General features: G+C 45.0%; 1 protein-coding gene across 2 annotated transcripts in view; it reads right to left on the reverse strand.

Annotated features, from left to right (window-relative positions):
* Positions 1-262: 262 nt before the first annotated feature.
* The window catches only part of GRAP2 (GRB2 related adaptor protein 2), a 41,873-nt gene continuing 23,570 nt past the window's right edge, over positions 263-18,565 (reverse strand). For both annotated transcript variants that reach the window (XM_009086521.4, XM_018909935.3), the window contains exons 2-8: positions 16,815-16,917; positions 13,549-13,640; positions 11,249-11,368; positions 9,379-9,547; positions 7,623-7,754; positions 6,093-6,212; positions 263-3,914 (exon numbers count right to left, since the gene is read on the reverse strand). In XM_009086521.4, coding sequence (XP_009084769.1) covers positions 3,735-3,914; positions 6,093-6,212; positions 7,623-7,754; positions 9,379-9,547; positions 11,249-11,368; positions 13,549-13,640; positions 16,815-16,892 — 891 coding nt within the window. In that variant the 5' untranslated portion in view covers positions 16,893-16,917 and the 3' untranslated portion in view covers positions 263-3,734. The remainder of the gene's footprint in view (positions 3,915-6,092; positions 6,213-7,622; positions 7,755-9,378; positions 9,548-11,248; positions 11,369-13,548; positions 13,641-16,814; positions 16,918-18,565) is intronic.

Genomic DNA, 18,565 nt, shown 5'->3' on the forward strand with positions numbered 1-18,565 from the left:
TCCATTTAAAAAACAACAAGCACCACCCATGAACTTGTTTTCCTGGAACAAGAGGCTGGCATAGCAGCCTGAGCAGGTGCTGACCTGGTGGCAGCCCTGAGGATCATCGTCCCGGTGCTCCTACCTGTGAGCAGTCCAATGGGAACCAGCCCTGATCCCATGGTTTCTGCAGAGTGCTCCAGTGAGGACAGCAGCTACAGCAAACATGTACACCAGTGCAGAGAGACCTCTCTTTTGTGGCACAGAAAACTGCCTGCACATCTTTCACATCAAAAGAAATTTCCATTTACTCTTTTTAGCTCAGCCTTATTAATCACAGAGACATTTCCAAGCAAAATATGGATTTGCAGCAGAACATAGGCAAAAAGTTCATTCAGACAGGAGAAAGCACAGCTCAGCTGTGCTCATCAAACCTATTTTACCATGTACAAGTCCAGCTTCCTCTTTTTTATGTGCAATATTTGCCTTCCCACATACTTTTCCTACTTTTATCTTAGTTTACGTTCTCTTCTCTCATGAACTGTCTTTCTTGCTTAAGAAAAACAAGAAACAAAGTACTCTTCTGGTTTTCCTCTTTATCCCTTCCCATTTTGGTTTCACAGTGGACTCTCTTGGGATGTGTTCCTGGCACAGATTTGGTTCTTTCCAAAACACTGGCAAATGTCAGGTAAGGTCAGTGCAGCACTGTCACCTGAAGGCTCCAGTCCTAGGTTGCTAATATGTGCCTCTTGCATGGGCAACAGGCTCTGAGGTGTAAATGAATCACCACAATGTTAGTGAGGATTGTGCTACAATTAAAACCTGTTGGAAGAAAGAGCAGGAAGGTGGGCAGGCTATGTGGTTAGAGGGGAGGAGTGTCTCTCTCTTTCCTTATGAAGTGGCCTGATCAATGAGAGAGATAATTTCATGGGCAGAAAACAGCATGGGACACAGAAAATGTCTCCATTCTACAGCCCCTTGTATCCCCCCAAAATTCCCCACTTTGCCCACACCTCCCCTTGTATCTGGAGTCTCCAGATGACTTGGGAATGGCCACAATCCTTAGCATTGCTCTTTTGCTGGGAGAAAAATGACTTTTACTGTGGGAGGGTACAAAGATGCAGGCTGACCCCTGTGCCTCCCAGCTCCTGCCATGTGCAGCACCTGCACGGGAGCACTGCAAGGCCAAAAGCAGAGGCAAGAGAGACTGGGCAAGGCAGCCCCGAGCTCGGCCCCTGCTCAGGGCAGCAGAGCAAGGCACTGGAGGAATTATCACAGATGCCGTGAGGCTGTCACCTCCTGGTAATTCTGCTGTCATTAGGTGCTGCTCATAATGAGAAATCCTGATTTCACTGTGGTTCTGGTATGATGTCCATAATTAGTGTGCAGTCCTTTAATGCTAATTACCTTAGGTATTAGTTCCTTAAACATCAATTCAAAAAATCCCCTGAAAATTTACCTCTTCCTCAAATGAGTCATGAGTTAGCACGGGGGTACTTACACTGCACACTTAGACTTGCTTAATTAGTTAATCTCTGTAAAGGGGTTTCAAATGCATGAAGAGCTATCAAACTGCTAAGTGCATTATCTTCAATTAATTTTGTGCAACTACATCTTCACTACCAAGAGGGTCTTTAGAGTGCTGAGGAAAGGAAAAGGAGACAATGCTTCTAATTTTAAGAGCAACTAATACAGAAAAAAGGGAATTAATTGAAAGATTATTTGACATGATGGGAATAATTGTGAATACACCATTTATTTTGTTTCAGCCAGAGCTGAATATGAAAGAGTCATCATTTTTATCCCTCCCTTGCCTTTGTTAGGCTCTAGTTTCTTGGTTCCATCTCCTCTTGGCCTTAATGCTCTCCCTCTCCCTCACTGAGTATTAACCCTGTCATTTTCAAATTTATTACTACCTTAGCAAAAAACCAGCCAACACACAAAAAGGATAAAATCACACCAAACCACTCTTCAAACTGGAGTCATTGAGGGTACACCCTCACACAAATGGTAAGGGATCTTGTTCCAAAAGAAGCCTCATGGACTTCCCTTCAGAAGAAGACACTAAAGGGCCAGAGCAGAGCTCCTGCAAGAGAACAGGGCCACTTCCAGCCCAGGCAGTTGTACTCCCTGGACCACTGTGGTAGCCAGTCAATTCTTACTGAGTCTTCAAAGTTTTCTATAGAGCTGATATGCCTTGTTAAATATTCTCGTTTTACTTCACCCATTAACAATCTGCTTTTGGTGGAGTTCTCTCAAAATGGGTTCTTTGTGCTGATACTCTGTCTAGCTGGCAGCTTTATTCAGGCCAGCTACATTGAATTTGCCTTCCCAAGAACCTATTTCCTGGGTTCTTTTTCTTCCACTGGGACTAACAAAAGAGAATAACTTTTTGTTGTTGTTGTTGCTGAGTCGGATTTTTGTTTAGAGGTTTTCACTTGCCTATTCTTTCTTTTTCAATAATGATTAATCATCACTTCTCCTTGCTGACTGCTGAGGTCCCACATGTGGTGAAAAATTCAGGCAGCTTGTTTCAAATGAACATGCCTGAGCAGTGGTTATGCAGCAGAGTCCCCATCACAGGGCTTGTGAAGGGGACAGGTAATGTGCAATTTGCAATAAATTTGTACCACATCTAGGCATTCACTCAGCAGTTATTTGAAAACCTATTAATTTACCTTATTTTATCCAAAAGAAACTAGGATAGAGAATAGACTATTAGATGGCTACAGCTTTATTCTCTGCATACTGTAAAATAACAGCTTAACCTGTTGGATGAGACATTTCTCTAGTAAGCCAGAGTTGTGTACATGGTGATCCTCAGCACAGCACCAGAGAAAACTCTCCAATCCCTCCCCAGTTTAGTTCTACAAAAGGAACCAGTGAGGGATATTAACTGTTATCCAATCCAGTGGATACTAATTTAGCTGAGGGGCCTGATCTGCTCTAATCAGGCTGTCTAGCTGAAGTGTAGGTACCCAAGAGAGCAGCTTGAAAATGGGTAAGTTTGTTAGGGGGTACAGAGAGAAGAGCAGGCCTACGAGAAGAAGCAAAGGAAGCTTCTTGCCCTCCTATACTTTCACCACTTGCATGTTTGTACAAAAGCTTAGAGGGTTCCTTCCCTTCATCTGCTACATCCACACACTCCATACACACAGTGTGAGATGGGTTAGCCAGAAACTATTAAGAAAACAGTTAAACTAGAAGAAAGCCAGAAACTATTAAAGAAAGTCTAGATTGTCTCAACCTCAACCTAAAGCCCTAACTGAAGGATTAATGTGGTTGCCAAGGATCATTTAATTCACTTGGGTGTCCCTCCTGCCTCTGACAGAAAGGTGGAATGGAGCCTGAAGAGACTGTGACTGCTACCAGATCCAAAATGAAGGCATAGGGCTACCTGAAGTTAACCTGAAGTCTGACTTTCCTGAGGGGCATTTCCACAGAATAAACCTAATTGCAGGAGCTTAGCAATAGTTAGCCAAAGAGGTGACAGGGCAGGGAGCACCCAGCAAAGTCTCAATGAACAGTCCAAGATTTTTGCTCCCTCCCCTTCATGACTGTGAAAAAAGGGGTAAAAAATTTCTTCCCCAAAGGGTTCTCCTTCATACCAACATTTCAAAAGATCAATTGCCAATAAATTAAGACAAAACAAAAAACAATGTATGTCCTGGTGGCAAGGGAAGATGCACTCCTTCTCTGTCCCTGTCACGTCAGAAGAGCAGCTCCAGCAGAGCCCTCTGGGCCATCCTGTGCCCTCACAGCAGCACTGGTGTGACATAGTTGGCAGGGAAGAGCCCCAGTTCCCCACGCAGGCGTCCCTTCCACCAGGAGGGGTTGGAGCTGTCCAGGACCTCCAGGATGTCCCCAGTGCGGAAGCCGAGCTCGTCGTGCTCCAGAGCATCGAAGTCGTACAAGGCACGGACCCAGAGCGTTCGCTGCAGAGGAGAGAACAGACAGCCAGGGAACAAGGAGCCAGGACTGTGCCAGATCATCTTTGTCACCCCTCTGAAGACCCAGTAAATACATTCACTAAGCAAGGACAAGCAGTGCTGAACTTCAGACCAGCCTGCAATTAAACCAGGAAGTGGCCGAGATGGCAGGAAGGAGGGACCAATTATCTGGGACACCCGAGGGACGGCGTTTGGTTTCTCAGCAGCCTCGGTGTATCTGTGGGAATTTGCACCATAAGGTGAGAAGTCAGACTGAGAGCAGGTCCTTAGGAAATTGTGTTCTCATGGCTCTGCTGCCTCTGCCCTGTGAGGCAGCCAGGACACTCCTGCCTGAGCCCTGCTGGGCTGTAGCTATTAGGGAATGGCTCTAGGGAGCTGGCCTGGTGCTGGTACAGATGAAAATGTGTCCTTGGCCAGTTGAGGACTGAGAGAGCCAGCACACAGGCAAGAGTAGAGGACATTGTAAAGCAGGATAAAGAAGGATACTTGTTCTTTCAGGCACTTTTGGGGCATAGGGAAGGGTCTTTAAACCTTCTTCAGACTCTCCCCAAGGTCAGGTCCCTGAGATCCAAAGGATTTAGTGTCTGTTTGGGTATACCAGTTTTTTTGGAGTGTGCACTGTAATGTGCACTATGGTTAGATTTTTTTCTAAAGGACTTTGCAGTCAATCTCCACTTTGGCCAGAAATCATACTTTCAAGGACATAGCCTGGGCTTCTTTCTGGGAAATTGTTGGCATCCACACCATAGGGCATGGATAATTTAGGAGGTATATCTGGCAGGGACAGAGGGAGAGATCTGTTTGAAGGCAGACAAATTCTGACAAATCTTCCATTCAGGGCCCTGCTTAGACCTCACCCCTAGTTATTTGGTTGGACATATAGAACTTCCTATAATTGGATTTGTGGCTTCTGCATCACTGATGGGATGTGGCAGGCAAAAGCATGTTGTTATTCATTGCCACAGCCTCTGAGAGATAAAAACCACTGCATTTTGAGCTGGATTATAATAAAGATACGGGGCTTTTGCCAAGAGAAGAAGAGGCATGCCCCTATTTTTTAACATGTTCCAAATCAACAAATCCAATCTGATCTTTTTCACTCATTCTTGAGAAAGGTCTGCTGTCCTTCCCTTCTCTCCTTGGATCTAGGTTCTCTGGCTATGGGCTAAGCTGGACGTTTCTTTAAGGAAGAGGAGCATCCTTAGGTCACACTGAGCTGATGGGATGTACTTTGTAGCTGGCAGTGGCGTCACAGGCTGAGGCAGAGAAAGACACCACATTCTGTGTGGGCATTCACACAGTGGAACTTGGCAGAGCAGGGAGTGACTGAAGGTCAAGTGCCAGGTTTGTATCCCTCTGGGAAGTGGTCTGGGGTGTCTGCAGAGACACATCTGCATCACACCCACATCCACTATGCTAAGAGGCTCTGACAGCCAAGGGTGTCAGGCAGGTGAGCCCTTCTTTGATGGCAAAGGAGCTCTGACAGATGTGCCAGGCACAGGCAAATAGAGCTGGGTGATCTCAGGCCTTCTCAGGACTGCAGCAAAAATTAATGGAAGAGACAGTGTGACTACAAGTGCATTGCAGGACAGGAGGAGCACTGTAGCATGGTACAGTATCATGAGGCTGCTCTCCATAGAACTTAAAGAATGTTCTGCACATTTAGCTGCAGACATCAGTCACCGCCTGGCTGTGGTGGCAGAGATAATTGAAAGCCCTGTGCATTAATGGACATGAAGTTCTACTAGAAGAGATCATTAAGCTGTCAGAAATGTCTTCTGCTGGACTGGTCTTGTGCTTGATCAAAATCCATGGGTGAGCTTGTGCTCATTCCAGTGTCCCAGATGGGGATCGTCCCTATTTCGCTGAGCCCATGTAAAGTTCCCTCTTCCACTGAGGCTGCATAAGACTGACCTTGAGAGCAGTTACCAGAACTATGCTCACCTAACACTGTAGTCCTACCCTCAGAGTGTCCCAGGAGCAGATTCAAGTGGCTGGGATAGAGTCATGAGACTCAGAAGTGTCTGGTAAGACATGGCCTGGCAGGCAAAATACACTTCTTCTCATGCAACATCCATGTAGGTGCCATGGTCCAGACTGCTTGGCCATTGCTAAGGGACCCAGTGACTTGGGCAGAGGAGGCCCCCCAGGTGCATCACCTACTGGTGTCTGCTGGTGCAGAGGGTCTGTGTGTCTCCGCTGCATAGCTCCTGCACTTCCTTGGCCGTGTTCCCTTAGTCTGTGCATCATGTCATTCCTGTCCAGACTTCCTCCATATCTTTCCTAGAAAGAAAATAGCAGCAGAAAAGTCATGTTGCTGTGGTTTTGGCTGGAATAGAGTTAATTTTCTTTGTAGTACCTGGTATAATGCTGTGTTTTGGATTCAGTATGTGAATACTGCTGATAATACACTAATGTTTCAGTTGTTGCTAAGCAGTGGCTCACTCTAAATCAGGGACTTCTCAGTGTCTGGCCAAAAGGATATTGCATACTTTAGAACATCATACCCGGTATATAAACTGGGGGGAGTTGGCCAGAAGAGGCTAATAACTGGTCAGGGACTGGCATCAGCCAGTGGGTGATGAGCAGTTGTATTATACATCTCTTCTTTTTCTTGAGTTTTATTCCTACCTCTCTTTTTGTTATTTCCTTTTAAATAAACAGAAAATGATAATAACAACTATTATTACTACTACTACTACTACTACTACTACTACTACTACTACTACTACTACTACTACTACTACTACTGCTGCTGCTGCTACTATTTACTCTATTTTAATTATTAATTTGTTCTTATCTCAACCCATGAGTTTGATCTTTTTCTTGATTCCTTCCCTACTCCCACCTGGAGGAGGAGGAGTGAGCGAGTGGCTGCATGGTACTTAGTTGCCAGCTGAGATTAAACCATGACACACATATATTCTGAGATGTACAAATGAGGGGATTTAAGAGTTGTTAGTGGGCAAGGAGTTAGGGCCAAGCCTGCACATCAATAGTTTTAGATGTCTGCTTCCAATAAAGTCCCTGTGCTCTAGTTCTGCAAGTAATGACCCTCATGGAAGAGGTCAGCTTAGACTGTACCATTTTGGATTTTACTTTTCAGGAGTTGAAAGTTGACTCTCAGCTGTGTTTCACAGCTGCTGGGACAAATGGTCAGAGAGGGGATTTTTGGTCTCTGAGACTTTTGGAGAAAAGCTAAGGTTGTTCTAACTCACAGATAAAAACCATGCTTGCCAAGGGGACTTCAGCCAATCTGGAGTTATTATGACCCAGTCCTGTCCTCTCCTTGCTCTTCCTCTGTCCCATATGCTGGGGGAACATCAGTTGTGCTGGTGCAGCTGACTTTATCTGAGGACTCACTACTTTACTTTCTCTTGGGCTGCTCCACAGTGTAAAGGACAGCAAGCAGCCCTATAAATCTAGGAGCCAAAATAGCCAAAGAAGAATGAGACAAAATCAAATTCAAAGAAGAGCAGCCATATGACCACACTTCTAAGTCATATCAACACAAACTGGCCAGGCAGACGGAGAGAAGAAGTAGGAAACATCTAGGAAACAGGTTCTCTTTTGTGTGCACAGTGGAGAGATGCAGATTTCTGACAGAATGACTGCTCACTCACTACCAAGCAATAAAAGCCCATGTTTCACATGCCTGGCCTTGATGTCCCAGCCCCTTGCTCCTGGCAGTACCTGTTGCTGCTGCAGTATGGGAACAGGGTGCTCTAAATATCTCGTGGATATAGAGGAATGATCTTCTCCAGCTGCTCCTCCCACGTGGAATCCTTCCCGACCTATCCGTTCCAGGCTCCCACCACGCCTCTCCTGATGGAAGAAAGATCACAATAGTGATGTCACTTCCTACCACATCCTTGACTAAAGCTGTGCAATTACTGCACACTGAGCAGTACCACTACCCACTACTCTGAAGGCTCTTTCAAATAGAAGACCCCGCCTCTGAACAGAAGAACAAATCAGGAATCCTGTATTTTAGATCTTTGTAGCCACTCTCCATCTGAAGTCAGGGTAGTACTGGGAGGTGCTGGGCTGAAAACAGGGCTACTGATGTGAGGATCAGCACAGGAGCCAAGCTCTTTTTGAAGTACTGCCCTTAGAATTAATTTGTCTCTGCACTAAAATCTATATATTACAATCATTTTATCATCTGTCTGTAGCATCTAAAAACTTGAATTGTGAACAGAAACTCCACCGTGATGAGTGCTAAACCTACTCTGCTGTGCCCATCACCATAATAAATGTACAGAGAGTTTGCCAAAGCAAACTTGAGTTCTGTTCTTTCATTTGCCTGTCTGCATCTTGGAGCAAATGCATCTCTTTCCCTTCCTGCTCAAAGGCAGCCCAAACAGGTTGTTATACTGATATGTATGCATACAGTCTTTCTTTCCTTCCCCAGCCACAGAGATTCATCACTGTGACCTCTCTCTTACAGATCCCAGAGCCTCTATCTTAATACCTTACTGGTGCATTTTTAAAGCTCTGTATAAGTGGTCTAGAAAGAGACAACATCCCAGGCCCATTCTTCAGACTGAAAAATGTATCATCTCTCATTTTGAGCCAGCAAGAATGACCCACACGCAGCCTATAAAACTTTACTGCTGCAGTCAGCAGGCCACATACTTTCTGCCTTGCCTCTTACTTGCACATCCTGGTAATTTAACACCAGAGTCCGTTTCCCAGTAAAGCAGGACTTTGGTTGCTGCAGTGACCAGGCATGTTCACTCCCAGCACAGGGAGTGCAAGGTGTAGCAGCCTCTGCTATGTCATTTGCTTGTTCCCCTGGCACAAAACCAGGCATTCATTGGATTGGGATTTGTCTGCCTTCTCAAACATTGACTATACCTTCCCTGAAGGCACATCTTGTTCCCACATCTCCTACATTCTTCTTGGTAGTACTTTCCAGTTCCTAACAGCCAGGTTAACTGCTCCACGTGCTGCCCTCTGCTCCTCCACATTCCTTTTACTGTGTTTGCTCAGTAGCAGAGGATGGACGATTCTTCTGAGCAGACAAACTTGCAGGTGTAGTTGCACTCTGGGTGTGTGCAAGGACCCTAACAAACCAGACTCAAATCCTTCTCAGTCACAACCCACCAGTCAGCTCTGTACCTGCCCTCAGGAAACCTAGGCATTTCAGTGAGGTAAATCCTGCTTCCCTTGGCATCTCAGAATTTCAGCTTGGAGCTCTTAGCACAACTCTAGCAAAGCACCTCTATTCAGATTTGAAGAATCAAAATATTCCCTTCAATTATACAACTCTACATACCACTGAACCCACTAAGAATCTGTGTCTCAGGCCCCACCAGTGTAGTTATGTGGCTGGGTTTCCAGGGACAGACTGTCCTCCTCCTCACCCTGAGACAGTCTCATGGGATGAACTCCTTCCACAGAAAGGTTTCTGACTGAGAAACTCTTAAGGATAGTTTGTGTTTACCTTTTCTTCTTGGCTGTTGTCCCTTAGGAAGATCTGCTTCTGCCTGGAGATGGAAGTTGTCCTGTAGTAGTCCACCAGCTTGTTTAGCGAGTGGAATTTCTCTGTCCACAAGTAATAGCTACCCTTTGAATCCCTCATCACTTTGAAGTGCTGCACATCATCTTCATGCCTGGATCCCAATGGAAAAGAGATCATCAACAGATTGCACTTTTACCTTTTTCCAAAAAGTCCTTTCCAGAAGGGGACCAAAACTTCTTGCTTGATCAAATCTAGACTTCTGGAAAGTCATGCAGTGGCAGTGCTTGTGCGAACTGGACCCAGGCGCAGCTCTGTTTCAGAAGACTCATCAATCTGCAAACACACAGTGCCCCAGGGCTGCCCAGTCACAAAGCACCATCAGAACAAAGCACAGGGTTTTAAACCCTCTCTTCTGAAATGAAGGTCACAGGAGCTTCCAGGGTGAAAAAGTGCAGCTGTAGTCTACCCAACAGCCTCTGCAGGTCCTGTTAACACCCAGTCTGCATTGACTATAAGACCTGTATTACACCTTTACACACCATGGGGATCACCACTATATGCAGACACAGCCGTGTAAAGCCATACACTAAACTTTAAGATGGTATAAGATCTAGTGTAACATCATTACTACATGTCATTCTCTCTGTCCAAAAAGAAAAAAAGGAATCTTATGTTGCTGTTACAAGCCCAATTAACAGTATCAACCTTCTGTCCCTTATTCCCCCTGTGCCTCCCCTTCTCTCACCTCTTGTCTGGTGTGTACAATTCCTCTTTGCACTAGATGTGATCTGCCTTTGGCACCCACCTCCTTGCTCAGTGCAACTCCAGGCACTCTTCTCAGAGGCTACATCTGCACAAATAAACTAAATGGGGACAGGCAGGGACTGAATGCTATCCTTGACTGCTACAGCCCCAAGCTGTTGAAGTGTTAGCATGGTTGTGGTTTAAATGGAAAAGCTCTGCCTTAGATAGTGCTGGGCCATGGTTAGAAAGAAAAGGCCAGGAACTGTTCACAGAGAGCTGCTTGAATACAGCTCTTGTGTTTGGTGGGGTGAAGAGGGTGTAGCCATACAGGTCTGACCTCGGCCTCACTGCTTGACTTCAGGGCCAGAGAAAAAGCCTGACTGTACTCGATTTGCTGGTGTTAATTGGTGCAAATGTAACCAGAATGTTTTCCTGCATTCCTCCCGGATACTTCTTGAGCTGCCTGAATCAGCAAGTACATACCACTTGGAAAAGACTAATCATGACTCGTTAATCATGACTATAATTTAGAACTGGTCATCAACTATTTGACTGAAAATTGGGAAACCAAACATCATCGAAGGGCTCTGTTCAGAAGCAAATGCATTGAGAAGTGCTGGGCTACAGCAAGCTGCTGAAATGCAGCTGGGCTGCAAGCAATGAAAAAGCAGTGCTTGTCCAATGGCTCTTTAGCGACCTGTGGGAAATAAGTAACAATGTAATAGTAATCTCTTCATCGGTAGTAGGTGAATTCTTGGATTTGGTAACCAGAGCTGTCAGGGAGTTAAAACAAATGGAAGACACGTGTTAAGCACAGTGGGAGACTTTCCCTGTACCATTCTGCTTTGCTGTAGCTCTTTCAGAGAAGGAGGTCACCAGGGGATGCAGCTTTGGAAGGGGGCATTCACTGTGTCACTCAAAAAGAGGCAGAAACATTTGGGAATCAGATGCCTAATTTGTTCTCATTCACAACACAGCAGCACTACCAGTGACTGGCAGCCTGCAAACTTCTCACGAGCCTACATCACACTAGGAATTCTTATGAGAGGAGGCTAGGGACACCATTAAACAGGAAAAGAAGCAGGAATATGCTGTTAGAAGCAGATACCTGACAGAGATGGAGAAGTCACCATGAGAGTTCTGACTGGCTCGGACGATGAAGCAGCCGACTCCTTTGCTCATGAGAAGGTTCTCTGCTTCGTGGCGGGATATATTCTCATCAAACCAGCTGCCACGTGGGAAAAATCAGGGAGAGGTGAATAAGGATGTGAATTAAGGTGAGGAATAAAAAAGTTGAGAGTAGGGAGAACGTGAATAAGCAGGGTGGAGGGAAGAAAACAAAAGGATCAGAGGAGCCCACAAGGCTACTCCCAGTGGCCACGTATATGCTGAGGTACAGGGGTTTGATGGATGCAGACCATTTTCTTTGAGTAGTAAAAGCATGTACATGCAAAGAGAACAATGTAAGCTTTGGTCTGCTAAGAAGCAACACTCAGCTGAAACTGTAATTACAGACACAGTACAATAAGGTGTTAGTCAAGGGAATTTTAAATGACAAATGTGTATGTACACATATATACACACATAATTCTCAGACATATACATCAAATTGCTTTTTGGCAAACTGATTGAAAATTACTGGGCTGTGATGGATATATTGCATGGAACCCACATAAATTTTTAGTAGAAGCAAGCCATGAAAGTTTTACTACTAATAAATTGGTTCCTGCAAGAGTTGCAATATCACAAAATCACAGAAGCACAGAATACATAAGCACATTTACACAAATCTAGCCAGGCATAACAAACAACAGAATAAGGCACTGGACTAATAATGAGAAAGTCACCAAAAACAGTAAAAGAATATGATGTCAGTAGGAATTTTTCAGTAGAGAAACACAAAATAATTTACATTTGCATATGTCCACTCCATAGCTAATATCTACAATCTGCAGTCTTCGACCTCACCTAATACATAATTGCCTGGATTGCATTAAAATGAAGGACTGTTAAGTTCCTAATGTCTGTCATTTCTGCTTTGGAGTTCCTTATTATCATCGCAGTTTACCTATGTACAACTAGCAAAGAAAAATCAGATGAGCCTTGAAAACCAATCTCAATGATAACTTAACAAGAAAAAGATGGGCAAAAACAATCCATCAAAAATAGGAGGCAACTTTCTTCCCTATGTCTAGGTCTGTCATTTGGGCTGCACTGCTTCAAACTGCAGACCTGGCACTTAGAAAAGTGTCAAAGTAGAAAGCAACACAAGAAAAATGTGTGTGAAAAAAGGAGCTGCCAGTGCTCCTGTGAGATGGCACAGCCCTGTGAAAGAGTGAACAAGAACAACTGACTGGAAGATCTCATCCCCCTGAGGCCCAAAAGTACAAGCCCGTTTTTGCACTGCAAACAAGTAATGTCCTTCAGCTCAGCCAAGCAGGTTGGCTTATATCCAAAAAGGCCACTAAGTGCCACCTCCAAAGGGGACAGAGGCACTGATTTGTAACCTCAAAATCCCTGTGTGCTCCCAGTCTGACTGCTCAGGGCACCAGTGTGTTACAGCCACAAGCGCTGGGCTTGGTACAGCTCTGCTTGCTCCGCCCTGAAATGCTGCAGCACGTCTGAAAAAAGAGGACAGCGAGAGGTGCTTCTGGGAGCATTTCTGCAAACTGAAAGGTTGTAAAAATCACATGCACTGTCATATTTATGGCATAGGGCTAGAGAGCACATTTAACATGCATTCCAACACGCATCAGTCCCTTCTGAAAGTGCAGCTGCATCTCCTCAGCGGGAAGAGAGAAATGCAGGTACGCCTGTCCCCTGAGGATCTGTCTGTGCGTGAGAGGGACAGCAGGGCTGCATGCCGGGTCTATCAACCCTGCCGATCCAGAGTAACACCAGCTGTCACAGCATTGCACTGACCTCTAGTGCACCGACAGAAACTCACAAGCGCTTCGGGGGGAGGGAATGCGGCGGCAGGGTGGGAAAAGGGAGTCCCTAAGAGTCGAAGGGGAAAAATTTCTTTTATTTTTTGTTTTCAGAAAGATCTCTTGCTTTTGTGCTTAGCCTCTGTCTCTGCTCTCAAGACTTCACATCATGACTATTCTCCCTGTCTCTGAGGACATCTAAATGCAATTCCTGCCAATCCCAGCATCCCTCTGCGCAGCAGTAACAAAAGAGTCACTTGGGACTGACAGCGATCATCGAGATCCATTTAGCTCCGAAAGAGCAGAGGATGCTTTGGGGTAGAAATACGCTGTGCTGGCAGAAGCGTGTGTGCAGCATTATGGCAATCCCTGCCAGCCCCAAAGTGCAGGATGTTATCCCAGCACTTCCCCTGTCCTGTCCTCCGTGCGTGCATGCGGTGGAAATGTGCCATGGTGGTGACACCATTTCTGTCACACTTACGGGGGAACATGGAAATCAATGAAGTTCTTAGGAACGTAGCCCTCGTGACTTCTGAGCTCAGCCTTGTACCACTCTTCCTGGGAGCTCAAAATCTGCAATGGAAAAATGGATGGAATAAATACATCTCCTGAGAAAGGCAAAAGCAACCAAGATTTGGGAAGAAACCTAGGATGTCTTGTAAGAATAAAATATAATGGTACATGTTCTCTAAATAAAATAAAATAAAATAAAATAAAATAAAATAAAATAAAATAAAATAAAATAAAATAAAATAAAATAAAATAAAATAAAATAAAATAAAATAAAATAAAATAAAATAAAATAAAATAAAATAAAATGGTACCTGTTCTCTACTCCCCACCTATGGTGCAACAAGGTTAGTGGCTGATGACCACTTCAGAGCAAGCAAGCAATAAAAAAGCCTAAGAAGATTTAGAGAGATGGCTTGTTAACTTCACCCCTTTGTCTGACTGCCTGTCCGTGTATCTCTGATGCCTGTGAAATGGAGAAATTCAGCTTTGAAAGACTTAGTAGGGGTTTAATTTATTCTCTGTGCTGCCTTTTGTAGTTGATACTGGAGCATCTCTGCTTCACAAGGGAAGAAGAAAATATCTGTGAAAACTCCTCTGACATATGGGTACGGAGGGATGTGCAGCTGTGTCTGTGTGTGCCATGGACAGAGATGTTACCATGTGCTCTCACGTGTCATTTCACAAGAGATTCTTTAGTGGGTTAAGTTGTCAGCTGCCCTAAGCTTTGCCAAGGTAGATATAAGGAGGGAAAAATTGTTTTCAAGACACTATTACACTTAGGAGATTGTAGGATAGCTGGAAGTGAGTCCACATCACACCCTGGAGCAGCTACAAGTGTGCTCACATTAATGTTAACTGTAATGGTCCCTAGAAACATCACTGCTGACCAGGGAGGTCCCAAATTCATGACACCCTGGCTGATGGCCCAAGACACAGCCCTAAGGTGGAGGAGAAAGGACAGGAATACAAGCACAGTGGGATTTTACTGCAAATGTTGTGGTCTTTGGTGTTTTGTTTGACATTCCAGCTCCTGGGACAGGATTCTGCTGCATGAAACAGACCATGTTCCTGCTCCTTCTGCTTTTGGAGAGGAGCCTAAAAGCATGAGCCATGACAGTTTTAAAAGGAAAAAGCCAGTGGAAATGACTTAATTTAAAATCTATTGTTAACAGTAATAATACTTACTTTGTGAGCCAGTCTCATGGTTTTGGGAGCCTAAGGCACATTTTAACTGCCTTGTACTGGCAACAGGATGTTACTGTCTCTGGAGCCAATTCTTCATTGCCTTCCCTGCCACGTAGGCAGGATTCAGAAAAGTTAAGCAATAGAAAGCTGTGGAATTCCCTACTCGTACAGTCACTGCTGTCCTCATGCCTGAGTGCTGGGTTCAGGGCCTTTTTTCACTGCTGTGGCCAAACACAGGGGATGATGGATACTTCTTGCTCGTGCCTGGGCCCTGCTCTGTTGGAAGTGAGGTTTCCAGAACGACCCACCAGCTGTTTGCCACTGCAGAGCAGGCAGGTTTCTCTCAGTGTGTCATCCTCTCAGAGAAGGATGTAGGGGGGGTATGAGGGTGGATTTCCTCCTCCTGTCGCTACTGGTTGAGGGCCTCAGGTTTCCTGTTTTGTAATCTCTACATCAATATTTCACCTTATCTCCTTCACAAATCAGCAGGCTGTTGCAGGCAGCACGAGGGGGCTCATGATGGGGTAGGAATGTGTGTGTGCCTATGCCAGAACAGAGCTGTTGCTCAGGCTGATTTACTGCTACTACAGCTTGGGTGGCTAAGGTGTTGTTTTGTTTACCTCAAGGACATTAAAGCAAGAGGCAGTTTGATTTTTCTGGTAGTGAATTCTCTATGACAACCAATAATAATAAAACTGGTGTGTAGTGTTGACACTTTTTATCAGAAGATTCCAGCATGCTTCGAAGGGAAGCTCTAGCTTATAATGATTTTACAGGAAGGGAAACTGAGGAACAGAAGGAAAAGTGACCTGGCCAACACCATCACCCCAGCCAGGGACTTGATGGAAGTCTCCTGAGAGAAAAAGGCATCAGTAAAAGTCATGTGATAGTAGGGGCTGACTGGGAAAGAATTAGAGGGTTTACCTGTGCTGTAGAGAGGCAGTGATTTCTCCAGAACCTTCTCACAGCTCTTTGGAAAGATTTGGTAGTAATGAGCTCTGGATGCTATCAGCTTTGTCTAAGTGCCAATAATTAAAAGGCCAATAAAATAAAAAATGGTGGTGATGGAAAAGGCAAAGCTGAGACTCAATATCTGATTATTAGCTGGAATATCTGTGACTGCACAGAGGGGTAGCAAAGGCTCCTTGCCAAACGGGGCTGCACATCCTATGGTTGTACATCATCCCTTGGGACAGTAAAGGAGCTAGGGCCTTAGGGAGGAGTAATGCTCAGGCATTTTCAATGGAAGCAGAACATCTGGGGCTGAGAAGTGGATAAATAATTAGGGTGAAACTTCAAGTGACTTCATCTCTGGGACTTTGGTAACGTTAACAAGAACTGTTCTATCATAACACACACAAATCAACTTTAAAGAGACTTCCAGGAGCTCTGTATTGTAGATGATCAACTCTATTTCTGCCATTGCCCCACTGTTAAATTCCTCCAAGGGTGTATATAACCTCTTTAACTATTCCACTATGTGTGTAACAGTCTGTCTTGTGGAATTTTCTATTTGCAATTGCCTAAGATCCCTGCAGTATCTGACACTAACAGTGAAAAGTTAGGTATAAATTCTAAAATGGATGAGATTTATCTTTTAAACAGTTCAAGGGCTGGAAATAAGGAAGACAGCAAACCTGCTGGACAGAACTGATCCTGCCTGTGTTTAGACACATAATGTAGTCACTGTGGATGGTTCACCTGGTCAATGAAAACAGACAGGACCCTCAAAATCTGTCACCAAAGATTTCTGACCCACCAAAATCTGTGCCCCAGCAAAGGTACATACCCTTCCCTGCTGACTACCACAGGACTGCAGGGCAACTAAATCCACAGCTCATGGACATAAAATCAAGAAAAGTGGACACAGACTCAAGTAACCTGGGAATTGTTGTCCTACTGCAAACCCTATGGGAGAGGAGCATCCTTCATTTGTATCCTAGTTTACTGTTGTGTCTTCATCTGTTTTGTCAAGGCAGATGGAAGCAGAAGAAAGATCTGGAAGCAGTCTCAGAAAAGCTGTTCAGTCAAGCTGGGGACTGTACTTACCTTCAACATATCTCCAGCCTGGAAGCTCAACTCATCTTCTCCAGAAGCAGTGAAATCAAACTTGGCAATGGCTTCCATACTGAGTCTTGGGGGCAGAGCAAAGCTGGAAGAGGTAATGTCAGACACTTGTCAGCACCTATGAGCTACTGGGATTGTGGAGTCCAGCCTCTGGAGAGCTGACAGGCAGTGCTGGGATTGGTGTGTGGAGAAGCACTCACCACCTATGGGCAGGCATTGGTTACTGGGCATGGAAAGACATTAGCAGGTAGAAGAGAGGGCAGGGCTGAGCTGGAATTAGCTGAAGTCAGAAGTACAAATAACCAATAGTGTATGCTTGTTCCAACAGATCTCTTTCTCCAGAGCAATCCCATGGGAAAAACACATATAGACCAACTCTGTCACAGCTCCCAATAAAGCAAGAGACTCTGTCCTGCAACAAAAAAGGGCATTTGTCCCCTGCAGTGATTTCCTCTTTGCCTCAAGAGTGAGTCAAACTGCTGACAAAACAAACAGGGCTGCAATAAATATACATTTTTTTCTTGGACACAGGCCACAATATGGAAGGTTGAAAGAGTCTTTGTGATGACTTAACATGGGTGACCACAACTCTCAGGAAGGAAAACACTGTTTGCAGAAAAGGCTGTATTCCCTGTTTTGAAGCTGGCAGAGAGTTATCCTATCTCAGCGTTGGTAAGATCCCGAGAGCCCGGGCTCCCAAGAGCCCGAAATATACCAGACAGCCTGCAAACCAAAGCCTGATTTTTGGCACCAGAACAATGTGGCGGGGGAAGTGGCAAGATGGGCTTTGCTCCTTCACCACTTCCTGCTCACGTAACTCGGATGTACCCAGCAGGACCATTTTTATCATCAAGAGGCACCATTTTCCCGTGGCTGGGTCACGTACCCCACAGCCCAGTGGCGAGGCTGCCAGTGACAAGCCACGAAATAGCCAGGCAGTGCCACCTAAAGCAAGTGCACTGCTGGCAGATACAACTGCAGCACAGCTTCTGAAGACCATCAGATAGCTGCAATACAGAAGTAATTTTTCCAATTTTTAAGCTAGGTTTGTCCGGGATCAAAGATCCTGAAGCCGCAGGTTCCACCGCCTAATGTCAATGTTCACAAAAACACCCAGTCTTTATCTCTTGAGAGGAAGTGCCAGCTTGCCTGATCCAAAACATTCTTACCCAGAAAGCTCTAGAAAGACACTGTACAAACAAATGAACAACCCTAATTAGGGTTAGATATTTCTTATCGATTAGAACTGGAACAAGATCCCCAAAATAGAAACTGTTGATACTGAGCAATCTCCAGAATTTTGCCACTTCAAAATCAAAAGGCTGCTGTAGCCTTCCTTCTTGGCAATACGTGCTGTAATGCTCCTCCTCTGACACAGAACCCAAGGATTTACTTATCCGTGTAACCAGGATCCAGGGCCCAGCTCTGATACGGCTCAACTTAAACGGCTGAGAATGAGCTGGGAGAAAGCCTGCAGGGCAAAAGCTCTAGGATTGCACCAGCATCAGCCCAGGGATTCCAGAGGAAAAGCACCAACATGGGAAGATATAAAATCTCAGAGGAAAAACAAAACCACGGTTTAGTGGTGATAGTCAGTCTAGCTGAGGACCTGTCATGAATCGTTTGGGTCACTGAGTTGAGTTGTCAGTGCCATCAGTCCTGATCTAGCTGGTGGCAGATGGCAACCATGGAGGGTGACTCTTCATTTCTGATTGATACCTGCAAAGAATCTT

The sequence above is a fragment of the Serinus canaria genome, chromosome 1A (genome assembly GCF_022539315.1).
Source record: "Serinus canaria isolate serCan28SL12 chromosome 1A, serCan2020, whole genome shotgun sequence".
Classification (NCBI taxonomy): domain Eukaryota; kingdom Metazoa; phylum Chordata; class Aves; order Passeriformes; family Fringillidae; genus Serinus; species Serinus canaria.